The sequence below is a fragment of the Sapajus apella genome, unplaced genomic scaffold (assembly GCF_009761245.1).
Source record: "Sapajus apella isolate SASKATOON/1434 unplaced genomic scaffold, GSC_monkey_1.0 scaffold39, whole genome shotgun sequence".
NCBI lineage: Eukaryota > Metazoa > Chordata > Mammalia > Primates > Cebidae > Sapajus > Sapajus apella.
Genome location: NW_022436979.1, coordinates 16,345,673 through 16,362,587, shown reverse-complemented (window position 1 = coordinate 16,362,587; position 16,915 = coordinate 16,345,673). Strand labels below are relative to the sequence as shown.

Genomic DNA, 16,915 nt, shown 5'->3' with positions numbered 1-16,915 from the left:
TCGCTGCCTTAGTGGGCCCAGGTCTTCCTCTTCTCTATGTGGCAGACTCCAGGCTCAGTCCTTAAACCAGATTTTCATATCATCACTTTCTCCCTAGCATTTCTCTCTTAGAATCCATAGAGGAATGAAATTGGCAGTCAGAGCTGGCACATCCAATCTTATCTTGAAAGTAAGGAACCCTCCCTCGTGATCTTGGCATTGTCTCTCTGAGAGCAATCAAACACATCAGCTGGAAATCTCCTTTCGGTGGGATGGCACAGGCCATTTTAAATAGCGCATTTTCTAAAATGTCTTGCTGAGGCATTGTGGCTCTGCCATTTAGAAAGAAACTGACACCCAGGCCTGTGGCACGGACTCCTCCTTCCTCAAGGGCGGTATTTTCTTCATTTAGGATTAGGCAGAGAACCAGGGACTTAAGATTGGGTTTCCTCTCTTTTCCTCTCATCTTCCTAAGTTCTTTTTATGTCTCGCAAAGCAGTATTACAAAGGAAAAAAAGTGCACACTTATTTATAACTTGTCTCCAAGAACAGCGGGCAATTTGTTATGTGGTCATTTTCTGGACAAAGTATTTCCTACTCCTCCCTCTTTCCATTGAAATTTTCCTATCCAGCAAGCTCAACAGCCCTTTCCTATCCATCTGGCGTGAGTAGAAGAGACTATCTGGGTTAGGGTCACAGAATATATAACAATGCCTTTTCTTTTCTTTTTTGAGATGGAGTCTTGCTCTGTCGCCCAGGCTGGAGTGCAGTGGCGTGATCTTGGCTCACTGCAACCTCTGTCTAGCGGGTTCAAGCAATTTTCCTGTCTCAGTCTCCTGAGTAGCTGGGATTACAGGTGCCCACCATTGCGCCCAGCTATTTTTTGTATTTTTAGCAGAGATGGGGTTTCACCACCTTGGCCAGGATGGTCTTGATCTCTTGAACTCATGATGCATCCACCTCAGCCTCCCAAAGTGCTGGGATTACAGACGTGAGCCACTGCGCCCAGCCAAGACCATGGCCCTAGGAAAGTGACCTGGAGCTGGTTTTTGTGATCATTGTTTTGCCTTCACTCCTCCTGATCTCATTTTCCCTCTAGTGTCCTATTGCTTTTTCTTCACAGCACTCTCATGACCTGACCTCCCTCCATCCTCCCCAGCTGTACCTGCCAGTACAGGCCCATGTGAGATTGGAACTACACTGAGCGTGGTGCTCATACTCAGTGTAGACGTGGGGGTTGAGCAGGAGATGCATCCTGCCCTCAGAGACATCTGCACGAATCAGAGGCCTGCATCTGTCTTCTGCTCTGCAACACATACGTACCCTGAGCTTACGACCAAAGACATTCACTTTCCCTTGGGCTTGCTCTTTTCGGAATCTCCATTCCACCAAGTTTTGACCGTTCTCACCAGGCAGAGTCATGTTTCTTTTGGCAACGGTTGGATTAGCTGTGCCAGCCAGAACGTGCGGCTCTGTTTGGTAGTGCGAGTCCAGGCCACTGGCGTAGATAATTCTAAGGGAGCCATCATAACCAATCTGGTAGCTGTTTCTTAATTGATCTAAAGAACAAGAAGCACAAAACAGGAACTATTAGATATGCATTAAATACTTGGTCAGTTGTGCAGTTAGACATGATGTAAATTTCTAAAAGTTGACTAGGAATAAGGAATATTTAATGATGTCCTTCCAGAAAGAAACAAAGCAACTTTGATTTCTGGCATTTCATGCTGTCAAGGTTTGGCTAAACATTAAAGACAAACTTTAGGGGAAGTTAAAGTCCTTCTCTACTTTAATAGACTTCTTTTTCTCATTTGCCTGATAAAATGAGAGCTTGGCCTCCATGGGGTGTTCATTAAATAAATATTTTGTAAAGAGGCACATATGTGATCTTTTAGGAGGGTGGTGTGAACACCTTCGAGGTCTTAGAAGACTTCCTTCCCCTATACCCAACCCCTGCATCTTCTGTCAAAGATCCTTTGAAAGGATCAATATACATATCTTGAATATCAGAAATAGAAAGCACTATTCCCTCTGAAATTGACTTCAATAAAGGAAGACATTTTATATTTTATACAAAAAATACTCATACTGTAGACTACTGCCTCAATTTAACATTTTTAAATAACATAGGACCATTTGGGGAAGAAATGAATTCAAGCAATAGCAGTTTTAGATGATTACTTCATGGAACAGGTAAAAAAAATGAGTCAAAGAAGTTTAATACAGATTTAGTAATTATTCTTAAGAGTTGTGACCTCAAAATTACAAACATCATTGTGGACAAGCTTTTTTCAAATTTAGAAAGGAATATGGCAGGAGGTTCCATTATGGAGATATGGAATGCACATGACTATAGATGGAATGAAAAAATGGAAATTCCAGGCATTACATAAACGCGTAGTTGGATTTTGGGATAAAATTTCCGTGATAGGCAGATTAAAATACCGCATCACATATGGATTCAAAAAGTGCTATGTCTCAAACTACTGTACTTAGATGATCGTAAAAGAACCTGCTAGAAAACTGTTAGGTGATGTGAAATGGTCTGATGACGCAGGTGAAGGGCTGGAATGAAGTTGTTTTACTATATGGGAATGGAAATCGATACTATTCCAAGGTTGACAGATTATTTTATATATGGTTATAAAATATGTCTATATAAGTAAATAAATATTACGTGTACACTGTAGATTATGTCACTAGTATTTCTAGAGGCTTATATTTTCACCTCCCCTTTTCTGGTTCACCTTGGAAAATGGGTGTTGTCGCATTCTATCTGTGTGCTAGTGGTACAATGATCCATTTAAAATTACGCTTTCATATTTACCTTGAACCATGGTGTAGAAAGAATCGATCGAGGACAGATTTGAAGTGATGCTGACATCTTCTTCTCGGCTAGAAGACTCAATGTCCACTGTGATAGCCTTGTCCATGTCCCCATGCAGGTTTGTGACCACTCCAGTTGGAAATGTCACGTTTGTCAGACGACCTTCACTGTCATAGCTAAATACAAGAGGCATGAACTCAGTGTTAAATAGGAAACTGCAGTTTCTTCTGACTTATAAATACAAGGTGTAGCAATATTAGTTGCACAAATTTGGAGGAGTATTTGTCTTTGTGCATGAGCTGTGCAGCGTGAGGACTTCAAACATGCTTTGAAGTAATCAAAAACCTGTTTAACACAGAAAAACCTCACCGGTGACAGCACAAGTAAACAGACCAGCTATGCAACTCAGCACATGATGCTTTGAAGTGCGACCAAAATCCTCCTGCACATCTAATTTGCTGTTTCAAAGGGAACATGTTTGCTGACACTAAATTCCTTAGTATTCCTTCACATTTTCTCCAAAGTAGATTTACTTCACTGTTACATGAGTTCTTAAAGATTTACTGACTTCCTCCCCCCTGTGGCAGGAGAGGACAGTGTGTTTACGTCCATGTGTGTATTTGCATATGTAAAAGAATCCTTTTAGTATCTTCACGCATCTTCAACAAATCAATAAAATAAGAACGTTTTAAAGACTTTCTTATTTCTCAGTGATTTACATACTTTATAAAGGTATATTAACTTGAATGCTGCCAGTGTTGATGATAACCCATCTTGTCTACAGTGATATTGCAAGATTGGGTGATACCTTGCATGGTGATTTATTATGTTCACTGAAATGAGATGCAATATTTTCTGACATTTAATGATTATTTGTTTTATTACACACTTCTTTTTAGCAGACAAATATTAGAGGAATTTATAATTTAAGTGTCAAAATACATTTTAAAAGCTGTTCTGTGCTCATAAATATGCATCATAGATACAACATTTGACTAAAGAACTGAAGTTTTGTGACTTTTCTATTTGTGGCAGCACCAAAGAAAATTTCAAAAATGACAGTGTCGTCTGAAGAAGGAAAGAAAGAACAAGGCAAAATTCTGGATGAGACTTTAGGGGTTTCCTTGCGACAACAGTATACTAAAGGTTGGATTTCAGATTGGATTTAAGGCTGCTTTGCTAAAAAGGGTTCTCAGTGGAATGGAGACTTGAATCATGTCCTACTTAAAATAAGCCCAGACACAGAGCTAACAGAGAAACAACGCTATTAGAGAAAGTCAGGTTACCAGGGAGGAAAAAAAGTGAAGGGGGATCATAATCATAGGTGGAAACGTGGGGCAACACAGGACTGAGGGGTGGAAAAGATACTTATGTGATATTTTAGAATAAAAGGATACACAGTTTTTTTTTTTTTTTTTTTTTTTTTTCCATTTTCACTTGTTTATGAGATAGAGAGTTTTTAGTGAGACATTCATTTTGAAAAATGGGTTCGTAATTAGGAGAAGATTCTAGGTGAGACAGAGAAGGCTCCACCAGGACAATGGTATAGTAGAGAGAGGGAAGAAAGAGAGGAGGAAGGCAAGGGAAGGAGGTTTGTTCCACGCCCAGTGATGAGCTGATCCCATTAATTCCGTAGGGATGGTATCGGTCAGATCGTGGGTTTGACTGACATGATCTGACAACGTGCCCCGCTGCTCAGCCAGCGGCAGGAACGGGCATTCAGGAGGAGAAGCCAGGGATGGAGACGCAGAGAAAGCAAATGCACCATTAAGTGGAATCATTGTTTAGACTCACAAAAGGCAGAGCTGAAGATGTCTTCCCCACCAACCTAGACGCCCCTAGCAGAGGAAAACATAAATGAAAGAAACCCAACACAGTTTATTGCTGTCATCATTTTTTTGAAGAAATGATTGCTTTTGAAGAAACAAGCACGCACTGGGTTATTTATAGAGCAAGCAATGCAGAATTACAGAATTATTGACAAAACCAGCCTAAAGTTCTGCCGTTAAGTTTGGCGTCAGTCTTGCAGCACATCACACATCTCATAGCATGAGGTGAAGAACGTGCTATTGGGTTAAAAAAATTCATGCCCTTTTGAATGCCTCTACATAAAAGAATTCCGTATTGCATGATTTTCACCCCATTTCAGAGACGGAAAATGAAAATATGATGGGGTTAGCTGACTTGATCTGGTTCTCACTCTATCTCATGACTGGACCATAACTGGAACTTTTGTGCAGCTGACCCCTGGTCCGTTAGCCCTCCTGTAAATCACAGGGCCTGATTTAAAGCTGGGAACTCTAGCTTTAGATAGATGGTACCGCCTGCGAGCAGCTTGCTGATTCATTCTCCTCTGACCTTTTTTGACCCTTTTGCTGGTTTATATTTTCTAGCCCCATTCAATCTGAAGCGGAAACTTCACCTTTCTCCTGTGGAAAGCATTTCTGCAACTTCTGCCTTTGCTCTTTCACTGGCTTACCACACATTCAATTCCCTGCTGGGCAGGCATTCTGTATCACAGGATGCTGGGCACAGGGAGACATGGCCCAGGAAGCTGAGCGCTCAGACTATCACCTATTAGCCTTTGCTTCTTTGGGAAATAAAAACACAGTAACCTTTGTAGATAGCACAGTTAAAATGACAAAGGGTTAAGCTGGGATCTTAGTGGCCCAGCTTCACACTTCAGCCCTGGAAGTTCTGAATTTGTACCTTTCAAGGAGTAGCTGAACCTCAGTGCAGGCACCAACAGTGCTGAAGTGTTTGCACAAGGAAGGCCGCTCCGGTGTCAGGGTCCTCGGAGCTCCTATCTAGCCCGGCACCCAACAGCTTCAAAACAGCCTGTCTGTGCCAGCTACAGTGTGAGGACAGTGTGAAAACAAAAGAGTAGAAGTCTGGGTGAGCAGAGGTCACATACATGACAATTTAACTATTAAAAATGAGTGTCCTGTGAGGCTACTGCTTACCAGAGTGAGCAGGATGGGAGAAGTGTTCATGCTGGCATAGCTGGGGAACAGCTGCACCACGGTGGAGACCAAGCCAGGGCCGGGAATAGACGTGGGATCAGGCAGTCAGGCGGGGGGCCGGGTGCTGCCGGCAGGGCTATGGAGGAAGAGGTCTGGGGGTGCAGGGGCCCCGCTGAGGCACAGCGACCAGCACAGAATTATACTGGAGGGGAGTCTTGGGTGGATCTCCTCACTGGAGAATATGAGGTGCTGAAGGTTTTAAAGAAAGCGAGGTTTCAATGAGGAACCTAACGTGGGGGTGAGAGTGGCTCCCCGACTTGCCAATTTTACAAACCATGAAAAATATCAGGGATCAACACGGGGTGTTTAAATTAAAAACTGCTACCTGTTACCCCCATCATTTCATAAACAAAGACCATTTAAACATATCAAAGACAGGCAGGACCTTTTTGCTCAGTGAGTTCTTTAAAAATGACTTTTTTTTTTTTTTTTTTCCTGACACAGAGTCTCGCTCTGTCGCCCAGGCTAAAGTGCAGTGACGCATTCTCAGCTCACTGCAACCTCCACCTCCCAGGTTCAAGCAATCCTCCTCCCTCAGCCTCCCAAGTAGCTGGGATTACAGGCGCCTGCCACTATGCCTGGCTAATTTTTTTTTGTATTTTTATTTGAGACGGGGTTTCACCATATTGTTCAGGCTGGTCTTGAACTCCAGACCTCAGAACTCTGCCTGCCGCGGCCTTCCAAAGTGTTGGGATTACAGGAGTGAGCCACCGTGCCTAGCCAAAAGGACTGTTCTTTAAAAGCGTTGAATAAAGCTTTACGGAAACATTCTCCACATCATTATTTTTCTCATTTCAGTGTGGATGAGTAAACACTTTTTCACAGATTAGCACCTTTGTCAACAGGAATGAAAACAAGACGAAAAGACATTAAAAAATGACCCGGGGATGCTGGCTAAAGGAGTGACAGAAAATAAGCCTTCAAAGATGACTCTCAGGTACTTCCGTAAACGCAGTTTAACTCTTCTTTACCTCGACAAAAGAAGAAAACCAATGCAGCCACAAATATCCAACTATCCTCTGAAATACTTGAACCCGAGGTCCTAAAACAGACCTTCCCAACCAGATATGGCTCTGGGCACATCCTCTGCTTATTTGCCACTGCGTGGCCCAGTGGAATGTGGCTTGGCCTTAGTGCTGAACTAGCCCCACCCAGCTTGTAGATCTGAGAGGTGGATTTCTTTTATTAGCTTTTTGAATGTACAATGCAACAGGCTCCAGGGAATTTGAACAGAACATCAACTTCATGCTCTCCACTGCACTCCTCTGGCCTTCGCCTCGTAGCTTCAAATCCATAACACAGCACATTCCTTCCCACCCCTGCCTGACTCCTCTTTACAAAGGATTCTCCCTGGAAAAGACGAACTTCCTCAGGCTCTCCATGACCTACCACTCTTTCACTGATGGTATGCCCTTATTTGATGCTTATCTACTTGTTCGTCTTTAATTTGGATTGCATGTTTGTCCAGACTTGCTGTTTTAGCCTTTGTGGTATATTTTTAAATCTCTTTTTTAAGTTTCGTAAGTAGTGGGATTATTGACACATGGCTCAGAGAATCGCAGCCTCAGTCATTCGTAGCTGAGAATGCTATATTCAACCTGACATGAAATTTTCTCTCCCCGCTCCCCTTACAGGAGTGAAGCTCCCAACTCTTTCCTTTTCCTTGGTTGTGTCTCTCAGATATTTATCCTTCCATTCCCAGAGCCGTCCTAGACTTTTTAAACGGGTCTATCTGCCTCTTCCCATACTCACTGATACCAAATCAATCTTCTGAAACACCACGATTATAATATCTTTCTACTTAAACAACTTCAGTAGATGCTCAACGGAGAGAAAAATCGACTGATTTAGACTGTTACCAACCCAATGTCAATAGCCTATTGATATTGCAAATTTATTCAAGTGGAAACAATTTGCAGCTCTCGAAAACTTTCTTTAAAACTTGACAACAGGAGTATTTATCGTCTTCGGTGCTTCCCGATAAAATGATTTATTTAACCAAAGGTTATGTTTTTAAAATTATCTTCTGCTTTTGAGAAAACTACGTATAATCAGAGCACAGCTTTAGAGGAGCGCATACACCAGTGCAGAGAAGCCATTCTAACTCTGGGGGTGGGCTCTTTTGAGGAGTGACGTGCCCTTTGTCCCTTCTGAGGATTGTCTGGTCCAGAATTCAGCCTGACATGGAATTGGTCTGTCTCACAGATGAGACCAGCATGTTGTTAAATGTATATTGGTGGCAATGCCCTTCCCACACCTCTGTCATTTTCACCTAAAGAAGCCGGAATAAGAGTCAGTGAAATGTAACTGCTTTCTCTGGTCAAATCCAAGTCTGTTCTGAGCAGGCAAGACAGCAGCAGAAGCTAGCCTTCATTCTGAAGGCTTCCAGATGGGATAAATGTTCGAGTTTCCTTATGAGTGGCCCTTCCTCGGCATCCTCCCCAGGGCCATCCCAGAACTAGCCTGCACTGAGAGCTGCTTAGTGGGGTGCATGGGTTTGCTTTCAGACTTGAATCCCAGTAAGAACTCCCATGAAAGACTTAATCAACCCATCTTTCTCCCTCTCTTGCTCGCTCTCTCTAATGTATATGTGTGTGATGTGTACATACAGCATAGACAGTATATACACGTTTACATAATACACACACACACACACACACACACACATTATACAGAGGGACAATCTTTTCTTCCATCTAACATAGTTTAGGCTCAAATTTCCTTCCATAGTTTAACAGCCAACAACAACAACAAAAATCCTCTCTATCTTGTCTTCAGTGACCAAGATGCTTTTCCCACAATGCTAATTTGTAACAGCCTCTTATCTGTTGTTGAGGTAAAGTGGAACAAAATTACTAACCCTGTCATGACTAAATACGTAGACATAAATCACTCCTTAATCCTCATTCCTGAGGAGGGACACGTGCACAAACAGCGAACGTGGAACGTGGAATGGTGGGCTGACGCAGAATCTTAATGGCAATAATGTGACTTGTAACAGCAACATCCAAAGAGTTTACATTTAAGTCTTCTGGGAAGGGCACTGTGGTTTATGTATTTTAACAATTATCTCATTGACACAGCATAATTTGTAGCAAGGTAGTAAGAAATCCTCAAAAATCAGGTTCTGGATAGAAAATGCTTCCATTACCAAGGGAAGTACAGCAGTCAGCCTATTCCCACATCATGACACCAGCTGATACTCCATTGACTGCCTCCCACATATTATCAAAAATGACAGGGAAAACGCAAAAGAAGAAAGACAAAAGAAAGTATTATTTTACGTGAGTCTGGTCTCAGTGCTAAGGGGATCTTGATCAGAAAGGGGTGAGCATTGTATAGGGTGGGGGTGGGTAACCCCAATGTGAATTTCTCTGTTGCTGCTGCATTTAATTAGGAGGTCTTGCTGATGGGGCAAATTCTGACCCGTGCCTTGCTCCATAAAACCAGAAAGGATAGCCGTCTGCAGTCAAGCTGTTATTCCTTTTTTTTTCAAACACCCCAGACAACATGAGTTCAGAGGCATGTAGACAAGGGCAGAGCCTTCCCCACTCCTCTCTGGTCCAGACCTTTTGAACACTGAGCATAGTGATAGATGGTCACAGAAATGACATTTTCTTCAGGATCAAATTCAAAAATAGTGACCCAATGCCTCTTTCCTTTCATAGACATTACCACATCACGGAGAACTGACAAAGTGATAATATCCAGCTCTGAAATTCACAGGCCTTGAAACAAAGGCATGCAAGTCAGGGCATTCCAGAATTAGTTCCCTTAGGGATTCGAAAGATTCTGGGTTAGCCATCACTAAGAGAAGAATCATATTTAAGCCAGTCTTTTTGTTTGTTTGTTTTCTTTTTTAAATTGTTTATTGAGTGAGGAAGGCTGACCTGGGTGGGATGCGGCTTATTTGTTTAGCCATCCGGTCTTGAAACAGAGACCTGCTAGACAGCTGATGGCAAGGAAAATTTTTGCTCCAGAGAATCTGTAAAGCAGAACTGTACGTGCCCTCATCCTCCTGGATTTATTCCATGGATCTGGAAGTGCTCAGAGGACAAACTCCTCCTTCTCTTTTGTTCTCCTTGTATGCTGGTGCTTGTTCAGCTGTGCACAGATCCACACCCTGGCAGTGAGCAAGGACAGGCAGGGCTGTGAGAGGCTTCTAGTAAGTGGGAAAGATTTTTAAAAAGTAGGTGGCCCATTTGGAAAGAGAAAATTCTATTTATTACTATAAATTGCTATTTCTACCACCAACATAACACTTAAGACACTAGGTTTGACAAAATGCAATATGCATAGCTGTTTTAGCAGAGGAAACTTGGTTACTTTTGTTAAGTGTTGTTTCTTTTGGAATAAACCTTGACAGGGGCCTATGAGAAGTTGGAAAGAAATGGTAGAATTACATATTTTCTTTTGAATACGAAGCGATTTTTAATTACTAAGGAGGCTTTCATATTACAGGTTAGGGTAAGAAAACCCGGAGAGGCACTCTCACTTTCACACAGTCATGCAGTTAGGAGTAAGTGACACAATCAGGACTGGAACCCAGGTTTTTAGTCTCATCTCATGAGTGTCAATGACTTGGAAAATGGAGGTGAGGAAAGAGGAAGAGGAAGGAAAAACAACAGCAGTAGTAGACAGAATCAGAGGCTAGATGACAGAATACGGAGACGAACGTTACCTACTCACAAGCTTTAAGAGAGAAAATGAACATCGTGGAAAGTGCGAGAAGGAAGGGGAGGCAGAGGAATGTCCAAATTTGGGCAGTTAAGGAGCAAAAGGGAACTAAGAAAGAAGATCAAATACAGAAAGTGTTGGAAAATACAAGAGAAGACACAGATTTAAAGATTTCAAAGCATCTGGGATAGAGCACCCAGTAGCAGAAAGGGGATCCTTAAGTACTAACACAGCTGCTGTCTTTTATTATGAAGCCGCAGGAAACTCCAGTCTGTAAAGTCGCATATTCGCACCTTTTCATCCACTCGTAACCAGATCTTCTACATTCCTTTCCAATATGATCTGATTCACACTCAGGGCTTCGGCTCTCTCAATAGCCCTCATGTCCATTTTGGAATTGTCCTCTCCTAAGTTCCAATCAGACATTTTTTCATCACAAGTTAGACTGTGCCATGGTACTCTCAAAGTCATAATTTACAAATCTGAAGGCATCTTTTGTCCATCAACCTACAATTCTTCCCTGTATCTCCGTATCCACTAGTCACCTAAGTTGGGAAAACAGAAACTCATGCTTGATCCTCTTTTGCCCTTACCTCTTAACATTCAGACAGAAAGTTACATTTCATTTCGTAATGACTGACCTACCTCTACTGCCTACTAACTTTCCTTACTTTTCTACCTTAAATCTGTCCTTACATTGTCACCAAACTGGCTATGTTGCTGTCCCTGTCATAATCCTTGAATAGAGACCCGCCTACCCTGGAGGGAAGATCACTGGAATCCAGTTCTTCCTCCCTCGAGGTGCAGGCTCTACTTGTGCGGAGCCACCATCTCCCTCCCTGCTGTCACTCCCTCCTCCCCGCACACATTCGATGCTCCTGTCACTCAGAGCTGTATGTCCTTTCCAAAACCTGCCACGTTCTGCTCCTGGGAAAACGCTTTCCTTTGGCCTAGAAGTCTCTTTCTCTCTCTTCTGGGTAGCCTTTATTTACAACTTCCAACACTGATCTTAAAAATTACCTCCCTTGGGAAGTTTTTCTTGCCTCATCCCTGTCCCAATTCTCAATCGGATTTAGCTGATACTCCCCTGTACCTCCACGGTCTATCCAACAACCACCGTAGCACTTTCCATTCTTATCATTGTTTACTTGTCTTTCTCTCCCAGTGGACTCTGAGCTCCTAGAAAGCAGGGAATGTGTCATTTAGCTCTGCGTTCTCTAGCACCTAAGGCCAATACCTGGCACATAATAAATTCTTATTGAATGAATGAGTGCATGAGTGAATAAATGAATGCCCGGAAATTAGGAGATAAATAGGAAAAGCTTGATGATCAAAAAGCACAGAAAACTTCCCACCTTATCAAAGCCTAAGAGTTTTGAAATAATGTAACAATTTGCCAACCTGTTAGCCTTTGCAGTGTAGCATGGAAAAGACTTGCATTTTCTTTAAGCTGGTATAGTTGCTTTTGGAAACACTGCCTCTCAGAGGCTGGTGTGGCCTGGACCAGTCCCATAGGGGACTAGCTATGCCTGTGGTTAATCGCTGTGTTAAGGAGAAAGGGGTACACTTTAAAAATTAAGTTAAAAAACTAGAAATCCTTATTAAATTAGTAAGGGATAAATGAACTGATCTTTAATTGGATAGGCATACACAGATATGAACACGAAGACAAATGGCTGGGCATAACCTTTCTCACTAGCTCTACATTATCAATAACCACTGCGTAAACCCATTCTGACCTTCCTTTAGAGTTTAGAGATTTGAGGTTTAGTCATCCTGAATATTTTTTGGCTTCTCTAGGAATAGTCTGATGCTTTTAGATACCCAGCCATTCTGCTCCTCCAGATGATAACATTCCTGTAACCTTTCTTTGTTACTCTAACGCTAACTGACCTAGCTTAAAAACGTCATCCTCTATAAATGAGCTCTTTCTTCTCATTTCGGGCAAGGCTTATGCTTGCTTGTCTTAGAACTTGCTTCCATCTTTTCTTTTCTGAGTTTGAAACAGAATGAGATCTTTCTTCTAGCTGATGCTTGACTTACATTCATTAAATGCTTATCAATTAACTACTTTAAAATACACTGTAAGTTTTTCAGCCTTTGCTTTTTATACAGTTTTACTGAAAAGCCCAGTCATGGGAAAATCTTAATTTATATCAGACCTACACTCTTAAAACACACTTAAAGAGAACAAAAAGTAGTTTTTAGAAAGTGCTACAAAGGGGTATTTCTTTACATCAATAATTTTTGAGAAGTTGTGGGTGTCTCACCTGAAGAATCATAGATTCACCAAACTTTGGGATGAACTTGAAGTCTAGGAAATCTGTTTTAAAGTGTGTCAGTACATGTGCTTAGGAGATGTGGGAGTGGTGATGGGGGGGTGTTGCTAAGTGAGGAGTTAAGTGACTTGAAGCATGTGGATGGTATATCCCCAATCATCCTATCTGCTTCACAGACCGCCTTCCACAACCGGGTAGAGCTCCAGAGAGAAGTGCCGTGTCCACGCTGGTTCTGCATTTGCAGCCTCAAGATATTCTGAAACCACTCTAGGATCCTGGAACTTATGCCAGGGGCTTTCTCTGTGTTGAAGACCTTCCTAGGAGGCTGCAGAGTTACAGAAGCCACGAGTCAGAGCTGCTGGCATTGCTTTTATTTTGATATCAGAGGAATAAGCCAGAGATGCTGGAAGGTCTCTAGAAAACACCCAATTGTCAACTTTCAGTTCTGCAATTGTAAAAAATGAAAAGTTCTCTTGCACTGATCATCCATGTGTAGATTTCTTGCTTTATGATTAAACAATCATTTTAAATGGCGGGTGTACATAGCTTCGTCTTGGGGTAAATCATCTGATAATCACCGTGTAACAGAAGCTGATGATGCACACAGATATGAAGGCATAAAATCATGTGTCTAATCTAGACAGTTGTATAATGAGTTTAAAGAGGAAACAGGACACTTGTGGAAGCCGTATTTACTCTCGAACCATTGTGGAACAAGTTAGCACATCCACAGCATTGATTTGCCAAATGGAACACCCTGAAAGAATTAATTCAACCTTGCAACTATCAATACACTGCAAGGAAACAGCAGATGAACTGAGAAAATCTGACTCATCTGTTTTCATTTTTTGTAGTTTTTTGAGTAATCTGAATAACATACTATTTCCCCACTTCCTTTTCTCCTTTGAAACCTGGGCAGAACTAATTTTTTAAAAAAAACTGGACTGCAGAAGGGAATTGGAATAGATCAAATATTAATAAAAGTATTGACTCTATAGTGTTCAGGTTAATGCTTGAAATGTATGGCAGCCACTTTAGAAAACTGCCTATGCATTCTTTTACTGATGTCCCTGGAAATACACATTTTGGTTAACAATTTAAAGCAAAATTATTAAGCAATTAAACAAAAGAGCAAAAATAGCAATCTACTGTTTGATTCTATTAAATCAAATATTTAGAATTCTATCAGAAATAGAATTTTCCCATGTTTTTAAGTGATCTGCTGATAAAATCTCTCACAAGTCATTCTTAATCTTCTAAAAGTTTTCTTCCATGAAGAAAGAAAAAGGACAAGGAAAATAAAGCAGGTGGCTGAGCACCATTTTAAGATGTGTATGTGTATGGGTGTGTGTGTGCAAATATATGTATATATGTGTATGTATATATACTTATAAAGTGGGCTGCTTAGTTTTTAATGCAGTTTTGGCAGAAATAACCATGATGCATGGTTTCGGTGTTTAGTTTTTAGGGTTTGATGGCAGATGCCTATCAAAGGAAAGGATATCCTCTCAGTGTTGTCCTGTGGAAGATACCTCTATAGTTCTTCTTTTTCTTTCTTTCTTTTTTTTTTTTTTGAGATGGAGTCTCACTCTTTTCACCCACGCTGGAGTGCAGTGGTGTGATAGCTCACTGCAACCTCCACCTCCCAGGTTGAAGCGATTCTCATGCCTCAGCCTCCTGAGTAGCTGCGCCACCATGCCCAGCCAACTTTTGTATTTCTAGTAGAGACAGGGTTTTACCATGTTGGCCAGGCTGGTCTTGAACTCCTGACCTCAGGTGATCCACCCACCTTGGCCTGGCAAAGTGCTGGAATTACAGGTGTGAGCCACAGCACCCAGCCGATACCTCTACAATTCTTCTAATATTGGAAGCTATTACAACGGTCACTCCTATAAGAACAAAGCATGGCACCGCAGTCAGGCTGTTTAAACAGGATTCAGTGTCAACAAGAATGGGCATATCTTTTCTAATTTGGAATAATTATCATTATATTTTCCTGCGTTATTTGCACTTTTGGTATGCAATTTTGAACTTGAAATAGGCTTAGGTGTAACACATGCACCGTTTACACTGCTGGTCTTTCCTCTTCAGAGATTCCTTCTCTGAGGCACTCCTAGAGCATGAGAACTGATGTCCATGGGAGTCGTGGGTTTGCCATGAGCACTGAGTTAAGTTCCTTGTAAAGAAGTGCTTCAGAAACTCATTCTGAAATTGTAAAGCTTGAATGAAGGACAATAAAGCACCCTAATGAGAAGCCAGAGACTCATATATACCTACATCAATGTGTAAAAGCTGAAACTCATTTATTTGCTCTGTGAATCTGAATATAGCTCACAAAAGATCACATAGCTCCACAAATATAGAGCTCCAAATATTCAAATTCCCAAGGTTAAAAAAAATGTCACTAGCCTGCTGGTGTGCATGTACATATCAGCCAGAATTCATAGTTTCTTCATGTTGTCTCCTTTAACCAGACAGAAGAGCCTCTAGATATGCCCAAATGGTTTGTATTTTATGTGTGTAAGCAAGCAGAGAACTGTGAAATGCCATTTACTACTAAATAACTTATTCTATTCCCCAATTCACTATGCTGGATTTCCTTTCTTTTGTGCATTCAAGTGTAAGAACCACGGTTTCTTTTGGGGTATAAACTTTTAAAAATAATAAATATTTAGCAGGTGAGAGCTTTTTTTTTTTTCCTTTTTCTTTTTCCTTTTTTTTTTTTGAGACGCAGTTTTGCTCTTGTTACCTAGGCTGAAGTGCAATGGTGCGATCTCAGCTTGCAGGTGAGATCTTCTTAGCGTCCTTGGAATTACTTTGGCTAAGGAATTATCTGTGTGGCCATTGTTTTTAAGAGGTGTGAAGAGCAGCAGGGAACAGTCCCTAATACTAAGTGAAGAGAGAAACTAGGCTTATCACAGTGTCTTCACACAAGGTGACTCCATTAGCTAGTTGGGGTCCTTTCTACAGCCCAGCAAGTCAATGGAAGAGAAGGTCGGGGCCAAGATGGTTTATTCAGTCAGTGATGAATAATTATTTAGCTCATGAAGCATATTAGTCTAAGTCAGTGATTTCAAAGCTGAGTTACAAACCATCTGATACCCAATGCAGTCTTCCCGCTATACCACACAGTAGCTTGTGTAACAATACTGTCCACTTCTCTAAAGAATCACAATAGGACATAATAATTACAAGTAACATGGAGAGAAACTGTTGCCAAGAAGCAGATGATATCTCTAGTTTTCAAAATGACAGTTATCATGTTAAAGAAACCCCATCTGTGCACCCTAAAGAATCACCCTACCTACTTTATGGGTGATTGATAAAAACCTCATTGGAGGTTTCTTCTCCTAAGCTTTCTTCTCCTAGAATCCTTTCTGATACCAGATAAAATAATATCCTTTAACTGTATTTGCATGGGAAAAGTTTTTTTTTTTTTTTTTTTGAGCCAGAGTTTTTGCTCTTATTGACCAAGCTGGAGTGCAGTGGTGTGATCTCGGTTTACCACAACCTCCACCTCCAGGGTACGAGCCATTCTCCTGCCTCAGCCTCTAGAGTAGCTGGTATCATAGGTGTGTGCCACCACGCCTGGCTAGTTTTGCATTTTTAGTAGAGACAGGTTTTCTTTATGTTGGTCAGGCTGGTCTCGAACTCCCGACCTCAGGTGATCTGCCTGCCTCAGCCTCCCAAACTGTTGGGATTACAAGGCGTGAGCCACCACGCCCAGCCAATTTTCTGTCTTTACTCTTTAACAACAACATTTCAGAAAAAAGTGCTAACAATATGAAGTTTTTGTTTGTTTGTTTGTTTCATTATTAGAATAACAAGATCAGCTGAGGAAGTCCTTATTTACGAAGCAAAATACAGTGAGCAAACATGTAATAGTGGGTAAATATTTTTAAAAATCAGTAACAAAAATGGGTATTGTTAATATCTTCAACACTCACTATTGGTACAGAGGTTTGAACACATTTAGAATGCAAAAGAGCATTTATAGGTATTCTTTTGATGGAGCCTTGGCAAAAGTCAGCTTTTGGTTTTATCAGATTCTTCTCTGCAAATAAACACTGACCTGTCCACATATTTGATTTAGTCTTCTATTTCTTCATTCAACAAATAGGTCCTGGGAG

General features: G+C 41.3%; 1 protein-coding gene across 12 annotated transcripts in view; it reads right to left on the bottom strand.

Annotated features, from left to right (window-relative positions):
• The window catches only part of TENM3 (teneurin transmembrane protein 3), a 471,979-nt gene that overhangs the window by 19,605 nt on the left and 435,459 nt on the right, over positions 1 to 16,915 (bottom strand). For all 12 annotated transcript variants that reach the window (XM_032298890.1, XM_032298888.1, XM_032298892.1 and 9 more), the window contains 2 exons: positions 2,807 to 2,982; positions 1,303 to 1,538 (listed from right to left, as the gene is read on the bottom strand). In XM_032298890.1, the coding sequence (XP_032154781.1) occupies positions 1,303 to 1,538; positions 2,807 to 2,982 (412 nt within the window). The remainder of the gene's footprint in view (positions 1 to 1,302; positions 1,539 to 2,806; positions 2,983 to 16,915) is intronic.